Consider the following 19,041-nt stretch of genomic DNA (forward strand, 5'->3'; position numbering starts at 1 on the left):
TTGGTTTGCGGAAGGACACCCAACCAACTAAGCCACACCGGCTGGGGCAGAGCATCTTGTTTTCAACCAGTGTTCTCTACTTGTATTCCCCACCTCCCTCTAATGTACCTTCAGCTCCTTAACTTACAATACTAACGTATTTTGGCATGGGCAAGTTAGTGTTGTACCCTTTTAATACCCATTGAGAATAACTTGATAAAATCTTCAGAGCTAGTAAGTGCAAAGTAAATAACCCTCTTAAATCTTTTTCTTTTCTATTAGTATGCATCATACTATTTTTCTGTGTCCATTTGTTTTGTGTATTTGAAGCTCTTTGAATTGTTTGTGTTCTGAGGAAGGATTTCTTTTACTTCCTAGTTTATTCTCACTGGCTGAAGTTTATTTGTAAGCCTTGTTAAACTACATGTTAGCAGAATAAAATGTTTATATATTTTAAGTAGTTTTTGAATATTAGATTTGATGCTTCTGACTTCAGTTTTAATAAACCTTCTCTCGAGAGGTAAATGGTTGCTTCTTGAAAAGAACCTTAGTGAGAAAAAACAGTGACAGAATATTCGCCGCAGTCATTTTTTCATTTTGCTATTTTTTTTTTTTTTTTATGGGGTGCTAAATCAAAAAGGATTAGAGTCAGGATTTAAATTCACCAAGTGTTTAGGTAATCTTCATATAAATTCTAGTGATGACTAATATAGGGAAGTTTTAAAAACAGATTTTTAAAAAGATATTTGCAGTAGTTCTTTGCTTAACTTGGTCATTTTAGTTAAGATTATATTTCACAGGGTATATGTGGTTTGATGGCTAATTTTTTCATGTTAAAGTGGTGCTAATTGCAAATATTCTGAAACAGACTAATTAGAATTCCATTTAGATACTGAATATGAGAATAAATATATAATCATCTCATTGGTATGTGGTCAGAAAGACTGCTGTGTATTTTTTTCATAGGACTTCATAGCATGATGATATTCCATTTATTTGCACTTGCTCACAGAAATATAAAGCTAATTATTGTTACTTAAGAAAACATGTTTTAGATAAACATATAGATTGTATCTTTTCTTTTTAAAAAATAGGAGCAGATGTCTCAAGTATTAGATGCCATGTTTGAAAAATTAGTCAAAGAAGGGGAACATGTAATTGATCAAGGTGATGATGGTGACAACTTTTACGTAATCGATAGGTAAGTTTTGCACAGCTTCACTACTAAAATATAACAAACCTTTTGGGTAAAATCTCAATGGTTATAATGATAGCAAATTAATATATAGTTGCTATTGCCTCTTTACTCTTATTGCTACATAATAGGCACTAAACCTGCTGTGAACACATGCAGTGAAATCATACTGGATCATGAAAAGAGGCATAGTTTATAAAAGAACTGATGATTTTTGGTTATTTTAATCTATACATCTCAGTTGCTTACTGTGAACCTTCTCATTTGTTAACTTCTGTTTGACAGGTAGTTAGTATGTAATTGGTGCCTATTACAGTGACAATTAGAAGCATAATACAGCACCTGGGATACTGAATCACAGTACAACTCAATCTGTTAAACGTTTTTTATTAGCTATAAGGTAAAACGTGCTCTTGATTTAAAAAGTCAAAGGGGGCATAAGGCAGAAAGTCTCATCTCCACTTCTTCAGCATCATGTCGAGTAGTAGTTTGTCCTTCCAGAATTTGCTTATGCATTATTTTGTTTGCCTTTTAAAAACCCTATAAATTATTTTACTAAAATAAGACGACACGCATCTACATTGAAAAAATCTAATTTCAGAAAACTTCAGGTTGTGCTTAATAAGAATTTGTGCATTAAGTATGCTTTTACCAGTAACTAGGTGAGAGTCCCAAAATTGTGGCAGGGGAGCAGTCTGAACTGAGTATTTCTTCACGTTATAAAGTGATCTTGAAGTATTTCTGAGACAATTGGTCTCCCTACCCTGATTTATTGGATTACATTTGCTTCTGTTGGTAGAGCTGTGTTCAACTCAGAAGTCTTGTGGAAAATTACTCCCCATCTGTCTGCTTAGTCCTCGTTTCTTGATCTTGGCTCTGTGGGTGGTATCTTGCATAAATCAGCAGTGCCTGCTCTCTGCATCAAGGGTTTCCACTGATTCCTCCATTCCCTCATCCCAAATGCCCTGGTGCCCTACAGAGCTGTTGCCAAGGCAGCATCCAGGGCCAAGGTGCACTCTGATTTTAGAACAAAATAGAACCAGTTACCTCATATGTAAGTTACAGTCATGGTTTTTATACCATTAACCACTTCCATCAGTGAAGCACCTCAGAAATTTATTCAGCTGTTTGTTATTTAATTGTAGGGGCATATGAGAACCCCAAACGCCATATAGGATTAATCTTCTTTTAGTAGGTATTTTGACCGTAATAATTCCCCTACATTTGCATATAGTACATTCTTTTCAGGTACTTCCTGATTACCTGTTTGACAGGTGAAAACTCTCAGGTACTCAGAAGTGGCGTGACTGGGTGAAGATTGCCCAGATGATCGGTGTAGAGCCAGCCCTGCAGGCAGGTCTCTTGGCCACCATTTGTGATCTGTCCACGCCCAAGGCCTCATGTTATCAGGACAGTGACCTGTATAAAAAAGTATCATGCAATATTTTCACAGATTTTAGACTCATGGGATTTCAACTGGCCTAGAACTCATTTTACTTCTCATCAGCACATTTGTTGTATATTTTACCTTACCTCGAAGTAAAAATGTAGAGACTAGTTTTAATGCAAAGGTGTAAATATCATAAAATAGAATAATTAATCTATGCTTGAAAAATAATTATTCATGAAAAAAATTCTAGATGTTACCCTTGAAATAGTCATTCTATCTGTGAATTATATTAAGCCAATTATTCTCTTCCTTGTTCACTAATATTTGTCTCTTAGGTCTTTGCTTGTATTGTTTTTACCATTCATAACCCATTTTTTAATAAAAACACTCCCTTTTTTTGTCTTTGTTAGGGTTTAGCCAATAAGATAAAGCCAAAGAACTTCCCTTGTTTGCCATCACAGGTGCTTCAGCGTGCTCTCCCTGACCCATGTTCCCTGGTAACCTACAGTATATGGAAAGGAAAGAGTGTAGTTCATGTACGTACAGGGTCTGGACAACATGTAGTGCAAATAAACCACAGTGTGCTTGTGTTCTAGTAAAACTATGAAAACTGCAGCCAGTGTGTGGACCACGGTTTGCCAGCCCCCCTTTATATTACAAAGGATCCTCCCAAGTATTGTATAGTAATGGCTGGCCAAATTGTTGTTTTTATATATATATATAATATATATTTTTAAGTAGTTAATATATATTTAAATAATTATATGTTTTTTAAATATATATATTTTAAAGTTATTTTCTTCTGATCTCAAAAGTAATACATATTCATTTTAGAAACAAAGACTCTTTAATTAGGTAGTTAATGTCCCTGGATTCCTTCAGTATTCTTATGCTTAGAGATAACTACAGTCAGCATTTTCATATACATCCTTTCAGATGGTATCTATGTGTGTACTGCTCTTAGTTATATTTTATCATTTATTTTATTACCTCCAGTTTTTATTGTTTTGCCTCATTTTCCCCAGCAGGCACATGCGTGGTCCTCCCCCTAGTCTAATCGATGGTCTCTTCATGCTTCTCTGGGTCAGACGGCATCTCGGGAACATCTTAATGCCTTTTTATTGCTTATTGCCATCAGAGGGGAAAGGAAAGCATGGAATGAGGTTTTACTGCACAGGGCTTTTCTTTCAAACCAGGTTTTATTGTAATGAGATTTTACCTGAACTACTTTTACCTTTTATTTTTCCTGTGTCCAACAGAGGAACATTTGATATTTACGTCAAATGTGATGGTGTTGGAAGATGTGTTGGTAACTATGATAATCGTGGGAGTTTTGGCGAACTGGCCTTAATGTACAATACACCCAGAGCAGCTACAATCACTGCTACCTCTCCTGGTGCTCTGTGGGGTTTGGTGAGTGAAATATTTCTTTGAACTGAATATTATTTGTAAAAAGCAATGTGACCAAAGCCAGGTAGATACAGTATTTTAGTTCTAGTAGGTGGATTTATTTGGGATCATCACCAAGCACCGGGGGATTAAGCAACTACTGGATGCTGAAATGCTGGGCACTAAGACTGTGCTGAGTGAAATCTTCATGTTCTTTCCCCCAGTCAAGTCAGGTTCTTAATGCACTGGAGACACTCAGATCCAAAATGGTCCTCTGCCTTCGCTCATCTTTAAACAGTCACACAAGAAACCACCAAAGCCTTCGGTGCTCTTTTCTGAGATAGCCTTCTGTGTCAAGTGTGACAGTCTGTGACTCCCAAAGTGTGGTCCCCTAACTAGGAGCATCTGATATGGAGCCCCACTTACTGATTTGAGCCCACTCAGTCAGAAACTCTGGAGATGGAGCCCAGCAATCTGTGTTTGAGCAAGCCTGCCAAGTGATCGTGATGTGCTCTAGAGTTTAAGGAACCACTGTAAACTGATTTTGGTGGGGTATACATTGGTAACAGCTTTGCATTGAATAGCAGCTGTGTAGAGAAAAAATACTTGGTGCCTGTGTTTCTCACCTGGATGCACATCAGAATTACCTGTGGCGGTAGGGGAGGGGGTAGTTAAAAAATCCTCCTGCCTAGACCCCCACCACAAATTTAATCTCACTCTCTCTAATCAGACTCTCCCCAGGGTGGGACCTGGGCTTTCAAAATAAATTTCTTAATGGTAGTATTAGGGTAGTAAGTTATGGTAGCAACAAGACTTAGAAGTTGGTTCAGAGGCATTTGGGTTTGGTGTTTGAGCACCATATCATCTTTCATAGATGGTATCAGACGCAGAGGAGCAGGCCCTAGTAAAGCCGATTCAGGAAGACTGTGTTTAAGCTGGTGCTTCTTCTACAGGTTGCCTGGAATTTAGTTAAAACTCAGATTCTGATTCAGTGGGTCTAGGATGAGGCCTGTGACTCTGTATTTCTCATAAGCTCCCAGGAGAAACCAGTGCTTCTGGGACCTGAAGCATGCTTTCGGCAGCACTGATTTAAGCGACTGTTTACACCACTTGTATTTTCTTTTTAAATTGTTGAAAACAGTCCACCCTTTAGTTTCGACATGCATCTATCAGGTTATTTCTCTGAAATCCTTTGTGGAAGGGGGAAAGGTTGAGGTGAAAGGAAGTGTGCTAATTTCATTTCCAAGGACTATAGCTTTACCGAAGTTAAAAATTATTCAGTCAGGACTCCACATCTGACTCCAAAGTGGATTCAGCTGGTAACAGTACCGCTCGATCATAGAAATCAATGATTTCAAGATCAATGATCAGAAATCAATGATCAAAGACAGTGTACATGTCTTCTTACTAGAACCAGGCAATCACTGGTCTACTTATTAAAAATGAGTCATGTTTCAAGTTGTAGAAGAAAAATTGGAATTGTTTCTGGTGGAGGAAAGCTCATTATCTGAAGGGTTTTAAGGGCTGTAACAGATCTGACTACCCGAAGCCAGCACAGTAAAACTCCAAATCGAGAGCAGACTTGGCCCATAGGAAGTGTTTGCTCGTCATCAGAGCGGTGGGGAAAGCCAGAGTCTGTCTGCCATAGCCTGTTCCCTAAGAGATCGTTGAAAAAACTAACCTTCTGCGCGGGGTTGCCTGATAGCCTTGGGGAAATAACTGATCAGCGTGACCATGCTGATGATTCAGAGAGGTAATTACTGAAATGACTAGGATGAAAACATTTGAAATGGGACGTTCTGGGTTTTATTTATGTCACAGTGGGTGTGAAGAGGTGGGCCACTGATAGAAATTTTTTCTTGAGACATAAAGCTTACTTCTAAATCGCTAAACTATTTCTAGTCTTCTCTGTTTTGCAATAAACTCTGTCCATGAAATGGTGTTTCAGCAGGTTCCCAGACCTGATTATATACCAGAATCACTTGGGAAGATTTTATGAAGCACAGGTTCACTGGGCCCTGCATGGAGAGATTTTCAGTCATGAAAGTCTGGGACCTCAAAAACCTTTTTTTAATACTCAGCTGATTCTGATGCCAAGCTTGGGAAATATTTCAATATTTTTTACTTTGTAAGACTTTCTCTTTTAAAAAAAATTATTGAGTACAAGTCCAAATTATAGCCCTTGTAAAATTATAATAAACTAAATTGGAGAAAAGTATGTTTAATTTTCTCGAGACATGTTCACACTGGCATTTTTCTTCATCTTATCAGTTCATTTAAATTCAGCCTTAATATGTTGGCACAATAATTTAGTAATTGAAGAACATATCCCAGTTAATTTTATTTTATATTGAATTGGTATTATTTATCAAGGTATGCCAAACTAACATAATTCGGGGGCTGTTTACTAAGAACCAAAATTTTGTTGTGGGAATTTTTTTTGAAAATAAAAGTTGTAGGAAAATTTTTTTTGGTGAAAAGGAACAGAACTATTTATTCAAAAGTTATATAGATGTAACAAAGTTCCTTTAAAACACCAACAAACACACATACCCACTCAAGTCCTGCATTCCCCTATTTTTTAAGCTGTGATATTTACAGTTTCTCTAGTTCCTTAATTGAGTTCTTTATCTTTGAGGTTAAGTAGTATAAACATAGGAACATTTTTAAATCATAAGCATGAAATAAACACTGGAATTAGACTTAAGAAAGTTGTTCTCTATGCACATCTTTAAGGGGACTGATAAAATGTGGATATGAGAAAAAATATTTCAAAAACTCTTACAATTGCTTTATGATTTTAAAATATTTTCTAATAGTGTTTCTCATGTATTGTTGTTACTGCAACTCATTAAAAAGTACATCAGGAAACATATATGTGTTTGTGTATAACTGAAACAGATACATAGGTAAAAAAAAAAACACTGTACTAAAAGGAATTAATGCTATTTTCTGTTTTACTTTATTTTTCATAAAAATGCTGGTCGTGAGTGAAGGGGGTCAAAAGGTACTAACTTCCACTAACATAAGATAAAAAGTCCTGGGGATGTGGTGCTCAGCATGGTGACTAGTTAATACTGTGTTGTATATTGGAAAGTTGCTGACTTCAGGTCAAGATGGTGGGGTAGGTCAGTGCAGTACTTACGTACTCCTGAAACCACATCAGAATTACAACTGAACTGCAGAACTGTCTGGAATCTGAATGGTAGTCCTATAACTAGAGAATTAAAGAAGCCACTTGGAGACTAGTAGGAGGAGCAGAGATGCAAACGGGCTGGTCTCACACCCATGTGTGACAGAAAAAAAAATCAGGAGGGATAGCTCTGCTGTGGAGGTACCCCTTGTGGAGCAAGGAGTCCCAACCCCACACCAGTCCCTCCCGCTGAGGGTCCCAGTGCCAGGAAGAGAAGTCCCTATAACTTGTTACTCTAAAACCAGTGGGGATTGAGGCTGAGTGAGACAGAAGGCTTCTAGAGTCCAGGCAGTTACTCTTACAGGGCTCTCACACGGACTTACTTGGACTCACTCCCTCTGAGCTCCAGCGGTAGGGCAGCAGCTTAAAAGGCACCATTGGCATAAAGGGAGGAACTGAAACGTATCAGGTAAGAACTTGGGGGGCATGCAGCTTTCTGCCAGAAAAAAGTGCTGGCAGACACCGTTCTGAGTCCTCCCCAAACAAAGCCAGCAGGCTGGCATTGTATGTGAGTCTCCATCAAGTGGGCTCGCGTTGTTTGTCCACCTGGTGATTCTCTGAGGCCCTGTACCATCCAACTTTTGGCCCACCCAAGTTGTTTCCAGTGGCTTTTCCGTAGGATTGGCCTGTTTTGGCTCATGTTTCAGACTATCTAAACTCTCTCAAGCAGATTCTGCCTTCAGCATGCCCAGATCCCTCGCTAAGTGGCCCCAGGCCTGGCACTAGCAGCAGCCAGCCTTGATTTGTACCTCGTCCTTACCTAGGGACCTCCAACCCCAGCACAAGTAGTAGCCATTTGCAGATCGCTTTGTAGCATATGCCAGGTGACCTTGGCTTGCGTCTCCCAGGAAACCTCAGAGCCACAGCACTGGTGGACAGCTTCAGACCATATCAAAGCAACCCCCAACCACCTTCACAAGCGACATGCTAAAGGGTGCACTCAGCAGGCATCAGAGCTCTGTTGACATAAGTCATGCTCCATGGGGTAGGCTCCTGCACAGCTGATACTCCACTGTGGTCAGAGGTTGGTGGACACAGCCAGTCCTTGAAGCTGATTAGTCTGGGGGTAAATCCCTCTCATTGACGTGCCAACAGCAATCAAGGCTCAACTACAATAGGAGAGAGTGTACAACCCACATAGGGAAGAGGGTGGATGACTCCTGGAGTGTCCAGCTTGGATGATTGGGGGAGGCTGTGCCACTGGACCCTACAGAACACCTACCACCTTAGGCCACTCTACCAATCCCAGGAGATGTATCAACTTTACTTAATACATAGGAAAAAAACACAGGGAGGCTGCCAAAATGAAGAGAAAAAAACATGTCCCAAATAAAAGAACAGAACAAAACTCCAGAAAAAAACAAACATAATGGAGACAAGCAATCGACTAGATGCAGAGTTCACAACACCAGATAGAAGGATGCTCAATGAACTTAGAACCTCAACAGCATAAGAAAGGACATGGAAGCTACACAAAAGAACCAGTCTGAAATGAAGGATACGCTAACTGAAATGAAGAACAATTTACAAGGAATCAACAGTAGAGTATATGAGGCCAAGAATCAAATCAGCAACTTGGAATATAAGGAAGCAAAAAACACCCAATCAGAATAGTAGGTAGAAAAAAAAATCCAAGAAAAGAAAAAAAAGGAATGAAATAGTGCAAGAAACTTCTGGGACAACTTCAAGCATACCAACATTTGCATCATGAGCATGCCAGAAGAAGAGAGCAAGAAATTGAAAACCTATTTGAAAAAAATAATGACAGAAAACTTCCCTAGCCTGGTGAAGTAGATAGACATGCAAGTCCAGGAAGCACAGAGCGTCAGTCTCAAACAGGATGAACCCAAAGAAATCCACACAAAGAGATACATAATTAAAATGCAAAAGGTTAAAAACAAAAATTAAAAAGTATTAAAGGCAACAAGAGAGAAGCAATTATTTACCTACAAGAGTTCCCATAAGACCGTTCCTGCTGATTTCTCAACAGGAACTTTTCAGGCCAGAAGGGATTGGCAAAAAATAATGAATAGGCAAAGTGATGGAAAGCAAGAACCTACAACCAAGATTACCTTATCTAGTGAAGTTATCATTTAGAATCGAAGGACAGATGAAGAGCTTCTCAGACAAGAAAAAGTGAAAGGAGTTCACCACCACCAAGCCAGTATTACATGAAATGGTAAAGGGTCTTTAAGAAGAGCAAGAGATCAAAAAATGAACAGTAGAATGTCTTATCAACAGTTGAATCTAAAAAACAAAATTAAATGAACAAACAGAAAAGAAACAGACTCATACATACAGGGAACATTTTGAGTTTTGCCAGCTAGGAGGGGGTTGGGTGGATGGGTGAAAATGGTGAAAGGAGTAAGGAGTACAAATTGGTTGTTGGAGGTGTAAAGTACAGCATAAGGAATATAGTCAGCAATATTCTAATAACTGTGTGTGGTGTCAGATGGTATGAGATTTACCAGGATGATCACTTAGTTATATAATGTCTAGTTACCAAGGCGTACACCTGAAACTAACATAACATTGTATGTTCACTATAATTGAAAAATTAAAAGTCACTTAAATTATAAATAAATAAAAGTTGCCGAGAGCAGATTTTAAGTGTTCTTATTACAATAAAGTTTTTATAACTGTAAAGTGATGGATGTTAACTAAACTTTAATTGTGGTGACCATTTTGCAATATAGACAAAAATCAAATCATGTTGTACAACTGAAACTGTAATATCACAGTTATACCTCAATTGAAAAATGTTGGTTGTATCTTATCAAATTGATTTGATAATACTCTGGGGCTATCATCCATGGTCAAAGAACTGGGCGCTAGTCCCAACTAGAAACTGCATACATTGGTGGTTGCCAGGGGCTGTGCGTGGGTTGCATGGGGAAATATTGGTCAAAGGGGAGATACAACTTTCAGTTAAAAGATGAATAAATTCTGGTACCAAATGTACAGCATGGTGATTATTATAGTTAACAATATTGCATTATATACTTGAAAGTTACTAAAGTAAATCTTAAATATTCTCACCATAAAAGAAAAATGGCAATTTTAACAATGTGGGAGTCATTTCACATTGTGTAAGTGTATCAAGTCAACCCATTGTATACTTTAAACTTACACAATATTATTGGTCTATTATGTCTCAAAGCTGAGACAAGAAAAGGAATAATATGGTGCTGGTATCCAGATTTTAAAATGGAGCGACAGTGCCACCTTGTGGGTTTAGCCTAATTACATGGTAGTCGAACTCTGTTCTGAATAAAAAGTAAATTGATGCTTCCTTTAAAAAATGTAAAATATATGGTTCTGTATTTTATGCTTGAATAAAAATCTTAAATAAGTTACATTAAATGTAGAATAATGTTATTCTTTTATTTCAAAATCTTCAGTTATTATTTGTTTCTTACAGTTAATGAAACTACCTCTTAAAACTTTTTTCCTCAGAAAATTTGCCTTTTAACTGTCTTTGTATTTGATATTCTGCCTTAGGACAGGGTAACCTTCAGGAGAATAATTGTAAAAAATAATGCCAAAAAGAGAAAAATGTATGAAAGTTTTATCGAGTCACTGCCATTTCTTAAATCTTTGGAAGTAAGTATATATTTATATTTTGCTTTGAAAACTTCTGTTTTGTTAGGAATATTCACTTCTATACAAAAGTTTCTTTGAATAGAAATCTATCCACATTTTCATTTTAAGATTAATTATAGTGTTTGTATAGCTCAGTATTTCTTTTACTACCTAAAGCTGCATTTATTTTATTGTTTATAAGCAATAGGTTCCTGTGAGCATCTGTAGCAGTTTTATGCAGTCCCTTTCTAAAAGAGATTTGAAGTAAACATGCAATGTCATCAGGAGCCACTAATTATACTTTCTAGGGAGAGATTATCTAAATACAGAAATGGATATTAACTCAATATAACAAATATCTAGTCCCTTATAAATATACTAAGGAAAAGAAACAACAAATAGAACAACATTCTCGCCCTCATCAAAAAATTAATCCTTCTAATTACAAAAAAAAAAAAAAGATTCCTCACTGGCCTCTCCTTCTCAGTCATCTTTGCTGTTTATTCTCTTTTCATTTCCTCTTAAATTGGCTTTCTAGTGTCTTTTCTTTTTTCAGGCTACTCTTATTCACTTGGTGAACTTGTGAAATCCCCTGGCTTTAAACAATGTATGTGGATGCCTTTTAAAATGGACATAATTGGATAAGGTCCCTCCCTCCCTAGAATGCCAGGCTCATTAACTGTCTTAACTGCGTATTTAACATTTCCTCTCAGACACTAAATAGACATCTCAAACCTCTCAATCTAAATCTACTCTACCCCTCTTCCCTGTCTTAGTGGCTGGCAACTAAGATCCTTTCAGCATCTGGGCCAGTGTCTTTGGGATTAGTACTGACTCATCTACGGAAGTATCTTTGTTGTATTGTTAGTATATGCCTGGCAAAAATTTTGGCCACATTACAGAATGCAAATTAGGCAACTGATCTCTAGCAGCATATGTCTTTAAATTTAAATAGATCAGGGGTTGGAAATCCAAATGCCTTCAGATCTAGGCAAGTTACATAAAGAAGAAAAACCAAGCCAGGACAGGATTTTGGTAAACTGGAGAACATGTGCTCCATATAAAGAAACAGCTGCTATTCCACCATAGTTATTTTGCCATGTGGAAATATGGGCTAGTATTGTTGATTTTTCAAGAGAAGCTGGAAATACAAATTTTTGTGAGAAATGTATTTTAAAATATTGTTTGTTAATTAATGTAACACATACAAACCCACATACTTCTTGGTTTATTTGGCCTATTAGGCTACTGATTTTTAAACCTCTGAAATAGATATTACCACCCAATTAATCTATTTAATATTTTTTTCTTTGTAGGTTTCTGAACGCCTGAAAGTGGTAGATGTGATAGGCACCAAAGTATATAATGATGGAGAACAAATCATTGCTCAGGTATAATCCTTTTTATGTAATTTAGTTTAGGGTTATATTCCAAAGTTTCTTAAAAATTGGAAATCTTGATGAATTTTTCTTATGTCTATAATTAGCATGTATTGATGGATTAAATGAATATTACTTTTATCAAATGACCTATTAAAATGGTTTGATTTACAGCCATTAAGCTTTGAATATTTTTATTTATATAATTATCTCCTAATGAATATATTAAGTCATCAAGTGGACTTCTGCCTAATTTTATATTTGTAGATGATAGGTGTATAAAGAATAAAATGCCATTTACAAGAGGAAAACTACAGGTGAATGTTCCTGAGATGAATGGGGACTCGGAAGGCACACTGGAAGGTGCACTATTAGACTTTTGTACAGTCAGTTCGTGATGTCATTCACAGTGGCTGCTCCCTCATGAAATTAACCAAAAATTGAACACACCGTACCATATACTGTGTTGGCTTCCAGACACTAAATGGGGGCCAACATGCTATTTAACCAGTAATGCTTATCTAAAAATCACAGTTGGAGCCAGTAGTAATACATACCTTGGTTAGAACACGGCTTTCGAGAAGTAGGATTTATGAGATAATTAAAGTTCACAGATAGAGCACACAGATGATAGTGTCTTATTTCCTGGTTACATTTCTGAAGTATTGAACAAATCATTTAAACAGATTTTTAATAGATTCTGTAATTTTTTTATCATAATTATATACTGTATTGTACTATATATCTAAAATATCCTCTTTTCTTTGGATATATGTGAAACAAGATTCAAGGTCTGTGAGAATGAGGAAAGAATAATTGTTTTAGAAGGTAAATAAGTTAATCTCTGTCCTCTCCCTGTTCCCCAGCCCCCAAACACACTCATGGATTAGAGCAGTGAAGAACTGGGAAGAAGTAGAATCAAATTAGAAAACAAGGCTAAGATTCTACTATATAAATTGATAAGAAAGTATAGAACACTTTTGAAATGATTTTTTTAGCTTTTTATTTTGAAATGACTATAGCTTCACAGGAAGTTGCAAAAATAGAAGAGAAGTCCCATGCACTCTTCACCTAGTTTCCCCAGGGCATCTTGCATCACTAGGGCACGGTATCGACACTAGGAAATGCCATCTGCCCAGTCCACAGACCTTACTCAGGTTTCACCAGGTTACGTGCAGTTAGAGCATGTTTTCAAAACTATATTAGACAGCAGTCCATAGACCTACTATGATTCAAATTTGAAAAGGAAACTTGATGAAAACTTGATATAAAAATAAGGGGAAGGAGATAAGTATACTATACTTGGAGTTTATTAAGGATATTTTGAGATGTTGTTTTTTAAGCATTCATAAACATATACGTCCATGCTATATTATATAAATCTACTTAATATTTATTTTGTGATATAAATTGATACTGTAGTTCTTGAATTGTACTAAAGGGTTTTAGAATACCTAAGTTTCTTTCCCAAATTACTTGGAGAGGCCCAGTAAAGTCAGTATCTGTTATCTTCTGTTTTATACTATTTAATTTAGAAGACATCATTGGAAGTCAAGGTGGAGTTTATTCAAAAATATCACTGAGAAAAAAATAGATATGCAGTTAGAAATAGCAACACTCCCCCCCACCCCACCGCAAGGGTTTCATTTTTATTTATTTTGCTTAATCCCTTCACCTTTTTCACCCAACACTTTTCTTTCAGAATGTTTTTTTGAGGCCTTGAAGTGGATTGTCAGTAAACAGGCATCTTAGAGTTTGGTCTCTAACCAACTGCAGTCAAAACATCAGGATCCAAATCTACAGTTTCTGAATAAGTCTGTTCTAACATCTGTGCTGTTATCCAGGCTGAAGTCTGGGCGGAATTCTTACCCCAGTGTTACTTGCCATTTTTTCTTGACTTAGAAATGCTGTGGTAGAGAGCATATTCAAATAATTTTACAAATGAAATCATTACTACATAATTGTTGATTGTAACCTCTGTTTAGAAAGTGAGAGAGAGACTATGGGGTGTACTTTTCAGGCAAATAATCTGTACACTGGAGTTGGACTGACTTCAGGGTTATGATAGGCAAGAGGATTTTTTGTCAGCTAAATTTGCATTTTCATCCTCTGTTTTTGTTTCATTCTAATAGGGAGATTTGGCTGATTCTTTCTTCATTGTAGAATCTGGAGAAGTGAAAATTACTATGAAAAGGAAGGTAAGTGTCAATTCTCAAAAATTCACATATTAGCTAGGAACATAACAAATTTTCTTTGTGATGTTTAGACTAAGATTAACTTGTTTTTTCAACATGCTGAGTAAAAGTTGATGCTTTTAATGACCTTGTCAGGGTAAATCAGAAGTGGAAGAGAACGGTGCCGTAGAAATCGCTCGGTGTTCTCGGGGACAGTACTTTGGAGAACTCGCGCTGGTGACTAACAAACCTCGAGCAGCCTCTGCACATGCCATCGGGACCGTCAAATGTTTAGGTAGGACTCACACTGGTGGGCCTGCTTCTCCTGGTGGAGTCTTTATGTCTGCATTTTATGTATCTATGTTGTACAGACTGCTTTATTGGATTCACAGGTTTTAAGGTCCCCACAAAATATAACAAGGGTAGCATTCATTGCACTATAAAATCAGTTTGTGGAAGCCAGTTTTTTTTTCGTTAAAAGTTTCACATACATATATAGTGTTTTTTTATAGGCACGAAATAACATTTTAATATAAGAATTCTGGGTACCACATTTTATATCTGATTTTTCAAATAAACGACATGTATTATGTTCCTCAAAAAAGCCTAAAACATATTTTTATAAAGTGAATTAAGCTCTGTGGAGAAATTTGGAATGTCTGTGGGAATACTTATCTTAGTACTAGGAAACATAGGTTAACGTTTTCAGCATAATAAAATTTTCTTTATTGTTTAGCTGTTTAATTACCTTCCTAAACTGTGTAGTATCTTGGCAGAAGTGCCATCTTCAGCCGCAAGATTTTAAATACGACCAACAATTTGCTTTAATAATGAAAAATATAATTCAGGTGGTGTCAATATAGATGACATTTTCTTTAAAAAAATTGTTCAGCTATAATTAACCACTCTATTTTCTTCATCCACCGTTTAGTAGAAGAAACTCAGCTTCCATGTTCTTAAGATTTGCTAGTATCCTCAGAATTAACTTATAGAGAAGTCACTTTTTAATGTTTTAAAGTGGAATGTTAACCAAGTATTACCCTTGGATAAAACAGAAGGCAGAAACCGACAGGGAATTTCCCTGAGTAGAAATAGTAAACAGTAAGAGTAAAGGGGATGTGAGGGAAAGCCCAGTATTTTTTTCTGTAATTATATTCACATTAAAGAAAATTTGAGAAATACAGCAAAGGTAGGAAAACCTAAGAGGCACCGTACCACCACACCCAGTGACTTTCCACATCCTATTATAGTTCCTTCTCATCTTTTATTTGCATGATTTTTCTGTTTGTAAACAATTTTGCAAAATGCTCTTTTCATTCATTATAGCTTAGGCATTTTCTCATTTTACTACATCAAATTGTAACATTGTTAGGGAAATATACACATTATAAACTATTTAATGATCCCCCACTGGTCAGTGTTTTGGCTCCATTTGGGGGGGGTGGGGGTTGCTCATTTTGATGTGTATAGACTACTTTTTCCAAATGTAGGGTTTTCCCTTAGAAATGGTTTTAGAAGTAGGGTTTCCGTTTATAGCTTTTGCTATGTATTGTCAGATCACTTTTACTTGTACCGCTTTACATGCTACCAGCAGTGCAAGAACGTCCATTTGCTCTAATTTTATAGACACTGCCTTTTTTACCTTTGCTAATTTAAAAGGCAAAAACATGTGTTTTAATTTGTAGTTCTAGGGTACAGAGTGTGACCATATTTTCCATGTATGTATTATACATTTAGTTTTTAAAAGTGCATGAGATAGGCAAGCAAAGTGACATATAACATACAGTTATAGAAGTGGACAAAGCATTACTGTGGCTGCTATTTCAAAGGGACTGTATGATAGTGTGAGAGTAAAAATTATAAAAGGTAACATTTGGTCTTAAAACATGGCATTGTAAACCCTGAGAGAAAACAGAAGATACGTCCTTGTCATCTTTGAGTTTGTATTTACTCAGATGATGACATAAAAACTAATTTTTTTGAATTTCAAGGCGTTGACGATGACAGTCCCTCATTCTTTCTCAGTCGGGATCAGGAACCTCACCCCAGCCTTGCATTGCACGTTCACATTGCCAAGGAACTCTGGCTACTTGGAAGTGGAACATTTTTATCTTTATGCCTTTTTCTTGTATTGTATATTTATCTAAAAATACCATTGAATTATTGACATATGCAGAATGACATCACAAATGGCTCAGAAATTCTGCAGATTTTCAAAGAATGTTATTCATTTTTCTTTTATTCTCCTTTTTTTTTAGCCATGGATGTGCAAGCATTTGAAAGGCTTTTGGGACCTTGCATGGAAATTATGAAAAGAAACATCACCACCTATGAAGAACAATTAGTTGCCCTGTTTGGAACAAACATGGATATTGTTGAACCTACTGCATGAAGTGAAAGTATGGAGCAAGAAGACCTATAGTAACAAAATTACACAGTAGTGGTTAGTCCACTGAGAATGTGTTTGTGTAGATGCCAAGCATTTTCTGTGATTTCCTGTTTTTTCCTTTTTTTACATTTACAATGTATCAGTAAACAGTAGTGATAGGCAATAGGCTTTAACATCACTTTCTGAAGAGTAGATCATAAAAATTATTGACATACTGATAAAATGATTTTATGTTCCACAACATTGATTTGAAAGGTTTATTCAAATGATTGTAACATACTGAAAGTATCTGTGCTTAAGAAGATAATTAAAGGGTGTTATCATAGGTGATTTGTGTTTATTTTGACTTACTCAGATTGATATGTCAGTGACTACCCCATGTAAGAGGGAACTTGGCAATGCGTCATGCTGTGCAGCATGACTTCGAATTCTTTTACAACTCACTGTATATATAGTAAGTACAATTTTAATCATTTTTGTTTTAAAGTTTTTCTGGCTTGATAAGTTATATGCTGGCTTTGGCCTATTGGTGAAATGGTATAAAACATCATATGCAATTCAAGAACATTTTATATTTTTGCAATAAAGTACATTTTGACTTCTTTGGCATAATGTCAGTAACCAGTCGTTTCAGGACAGGCAATTTAGTTGTAATAGGTGAGAGTCTTTTTTAGTTGAGAGATCATTAACACTTTTTCCTCATAAAGCATATATCTCTGCTTCCTTTTTTTCATTTACAATTCTCTGTATTCTTTATCTTTAAAAAGTTGAGTTTGACATTTAATGTCACAAATTTTTTTTAAAGCTTTAATTTGAATTAACTTGTCGTCTAAAAGTCTAAGATCTTATATATACTACAAAAGAAAAATCCGCACCCAAAATAATATGGGGTCTTTATCAACATGCCCACAAGATACTTCTTTGTTCTTTACTTGTATCCATAACATGATTTTTTCAGACATCTGCTGCTATGGGGTTCCTCCGAGGTGGTAGAAATAAATTTTTATAAGCAAAATCATATGCAAAGATAAAAGGAATTTCTGCCCATTCCGAACATACCATTTGGCCGTACCATTTGCTTTAATGTAGACTCATAAAGTAAAGAATTACCTCAGCCAGAATAGATTTTCATTGATAATTGATATACTTATTATTGGCTACATAAGATGAATTATATTCAGCCAAAACAATATAGCCTTACATTTCTAACCTATATAACCTAACGTCTAGAGAGATTAATTCTAACCAGTTCACTTTTCAACAAGCAATTCCATTTTAGGAAATGTTTTAAAGAAATATATACATGGGTAAAATTATTCTGTGGCTAGTGTGGTCTTACTAGAGAATGTTTCTGGTCTTACTTATATAATTAAAATGTGGTTAAAATATGTTAACCAGATAATGTATATATAAGACGTTAAAGTATGTAAAGTGTAACTTCAGCCACATTTTAGAACAGTTTAACAATTTTGTAAACTTTCTTGTAGGAAGAGAGCTTACTATATGAAAATGACTTGTTTTCTATTTAATTTTATTTTAAAAGCCATGTTAATAAATAAAAAAAAAACCCAGAACCCCAGATTTCTGGTTCATCATTCTGTATTCTTTATTCAATTTTTCAAGTCACCTATTTTGTTGCATAAGCTGATGAATTATTCATGGAATAGCAAAAATGCCTGTTTAATAAAGAACTCTGAAGCTGTAAATGCCAGTTACATTACTGTTGGTTGTATTTAAATTTTCCTTGTAATAAAGCACACTTTTATAATAAACTATGTTAATTATGTTTAATGCAGGGTTTTTTGTTTGTTTGTTCTTTAATGACTTCCAGAGTGCACACTGCTCCCTGTGGAGAGCGTGACAGAGATACAGCACGTGTGCAAAGTCACCCCGGGTCGTGGTGGAGCGAGAAAGCATGGTTCTGAGAGGCAACGTGTTTTTTAAAGATTTTAACCACTAGTCATGATTTTTGGCGTGTTTATATAATCATGGTATGTTAGAATAACCAAATAAATCTGGCTAAGAAATGTATGTCTTAAAGTATCTAAAACACCTCTAGTTTTACTTGTGGATGTTATATAATCACTAATCAAGAAACCTTACTAGTATTTGGAAATTCTCTGTTAAAGTTTCACTCAAGGATGTATTACGTGTAGCTAAGAATTCTTCTCAGAGAGCATTCTTTTAACACAAAGGTTCTTCCCCATATTTATTTTAAATAAATATAAGAGTGTGTATGTGCTTCCTGCATATCCACATGAACTAGGGCTTGGTGCATATAGTTTAACATAATTACTCCTGTGACACAAGTTGGTAAATATATTTGGTTTACTGTTAAACTGCTGTTAGAAAGTGGTGGCTAGCAGACCAT

At 36.0% G+C, this 19,041-nt stretch overlaps 1 protein-coding gene across 1 annotated transcript in view; it reads left to right on the forward strand.

Moving 5' to 3' along the window:
* Positions 1-18,461, forward strand: part of PRKAR2B (protein kinase cAMP-dependent type II regulatory subunit beta) — a 110,063-nt gene extending 91,602 nt beyond the window's left edge. Inside the window, exons 5-11 of the mRNA XM_024558493.3 lie at positions 1,074-1,180; positions 3,824-3,977; positions 10,648-10,749; positions 12,045-12,119; positions 14,240-14,305; positions 14,438-14,576; positions 16,540-18,461. Of these exons, the coding sequence (XP_024414261.1) occupies positions 1,074-1,180; positions 3,824-3,977; positions 10,648-10,749; positions 12,045-12,119; positions 14,240-14,305; positions 14,438-14,576; positions 16,540-16,673 (777 nt within the window). The 3' untranslated portion in view covers positions 16,674-18,461. The remainder of the gene's footprint in view (positions 1-1,073; positions 1,181-3,823; positions 3,978-10,647; positions 10,750-12,044; positions 12,120-14,239; positions 14,306-14,437; positions 14,577-16,539) is intronic.
* The last annotated feature ends 580 nt before the right edge of the window (positions 18,462-19,041 follow it).

The sequence above is a fragment of the Desmodus rotundus genome, chromosome 6 (assembly GCF_022682495.2).
Source record: "Desmodus rotundus isolate HL8 chromosome 6, HLdesRot8A.1, whole genome shotgun sequence".
Classification (NCBI taxonomy): domain Eukaryota; kingdom Metazoa; phylum Chordata; class Mammalia; order Chiroptera; family Phyllostomidae; genus Desmodus; species Desmodus rotundus.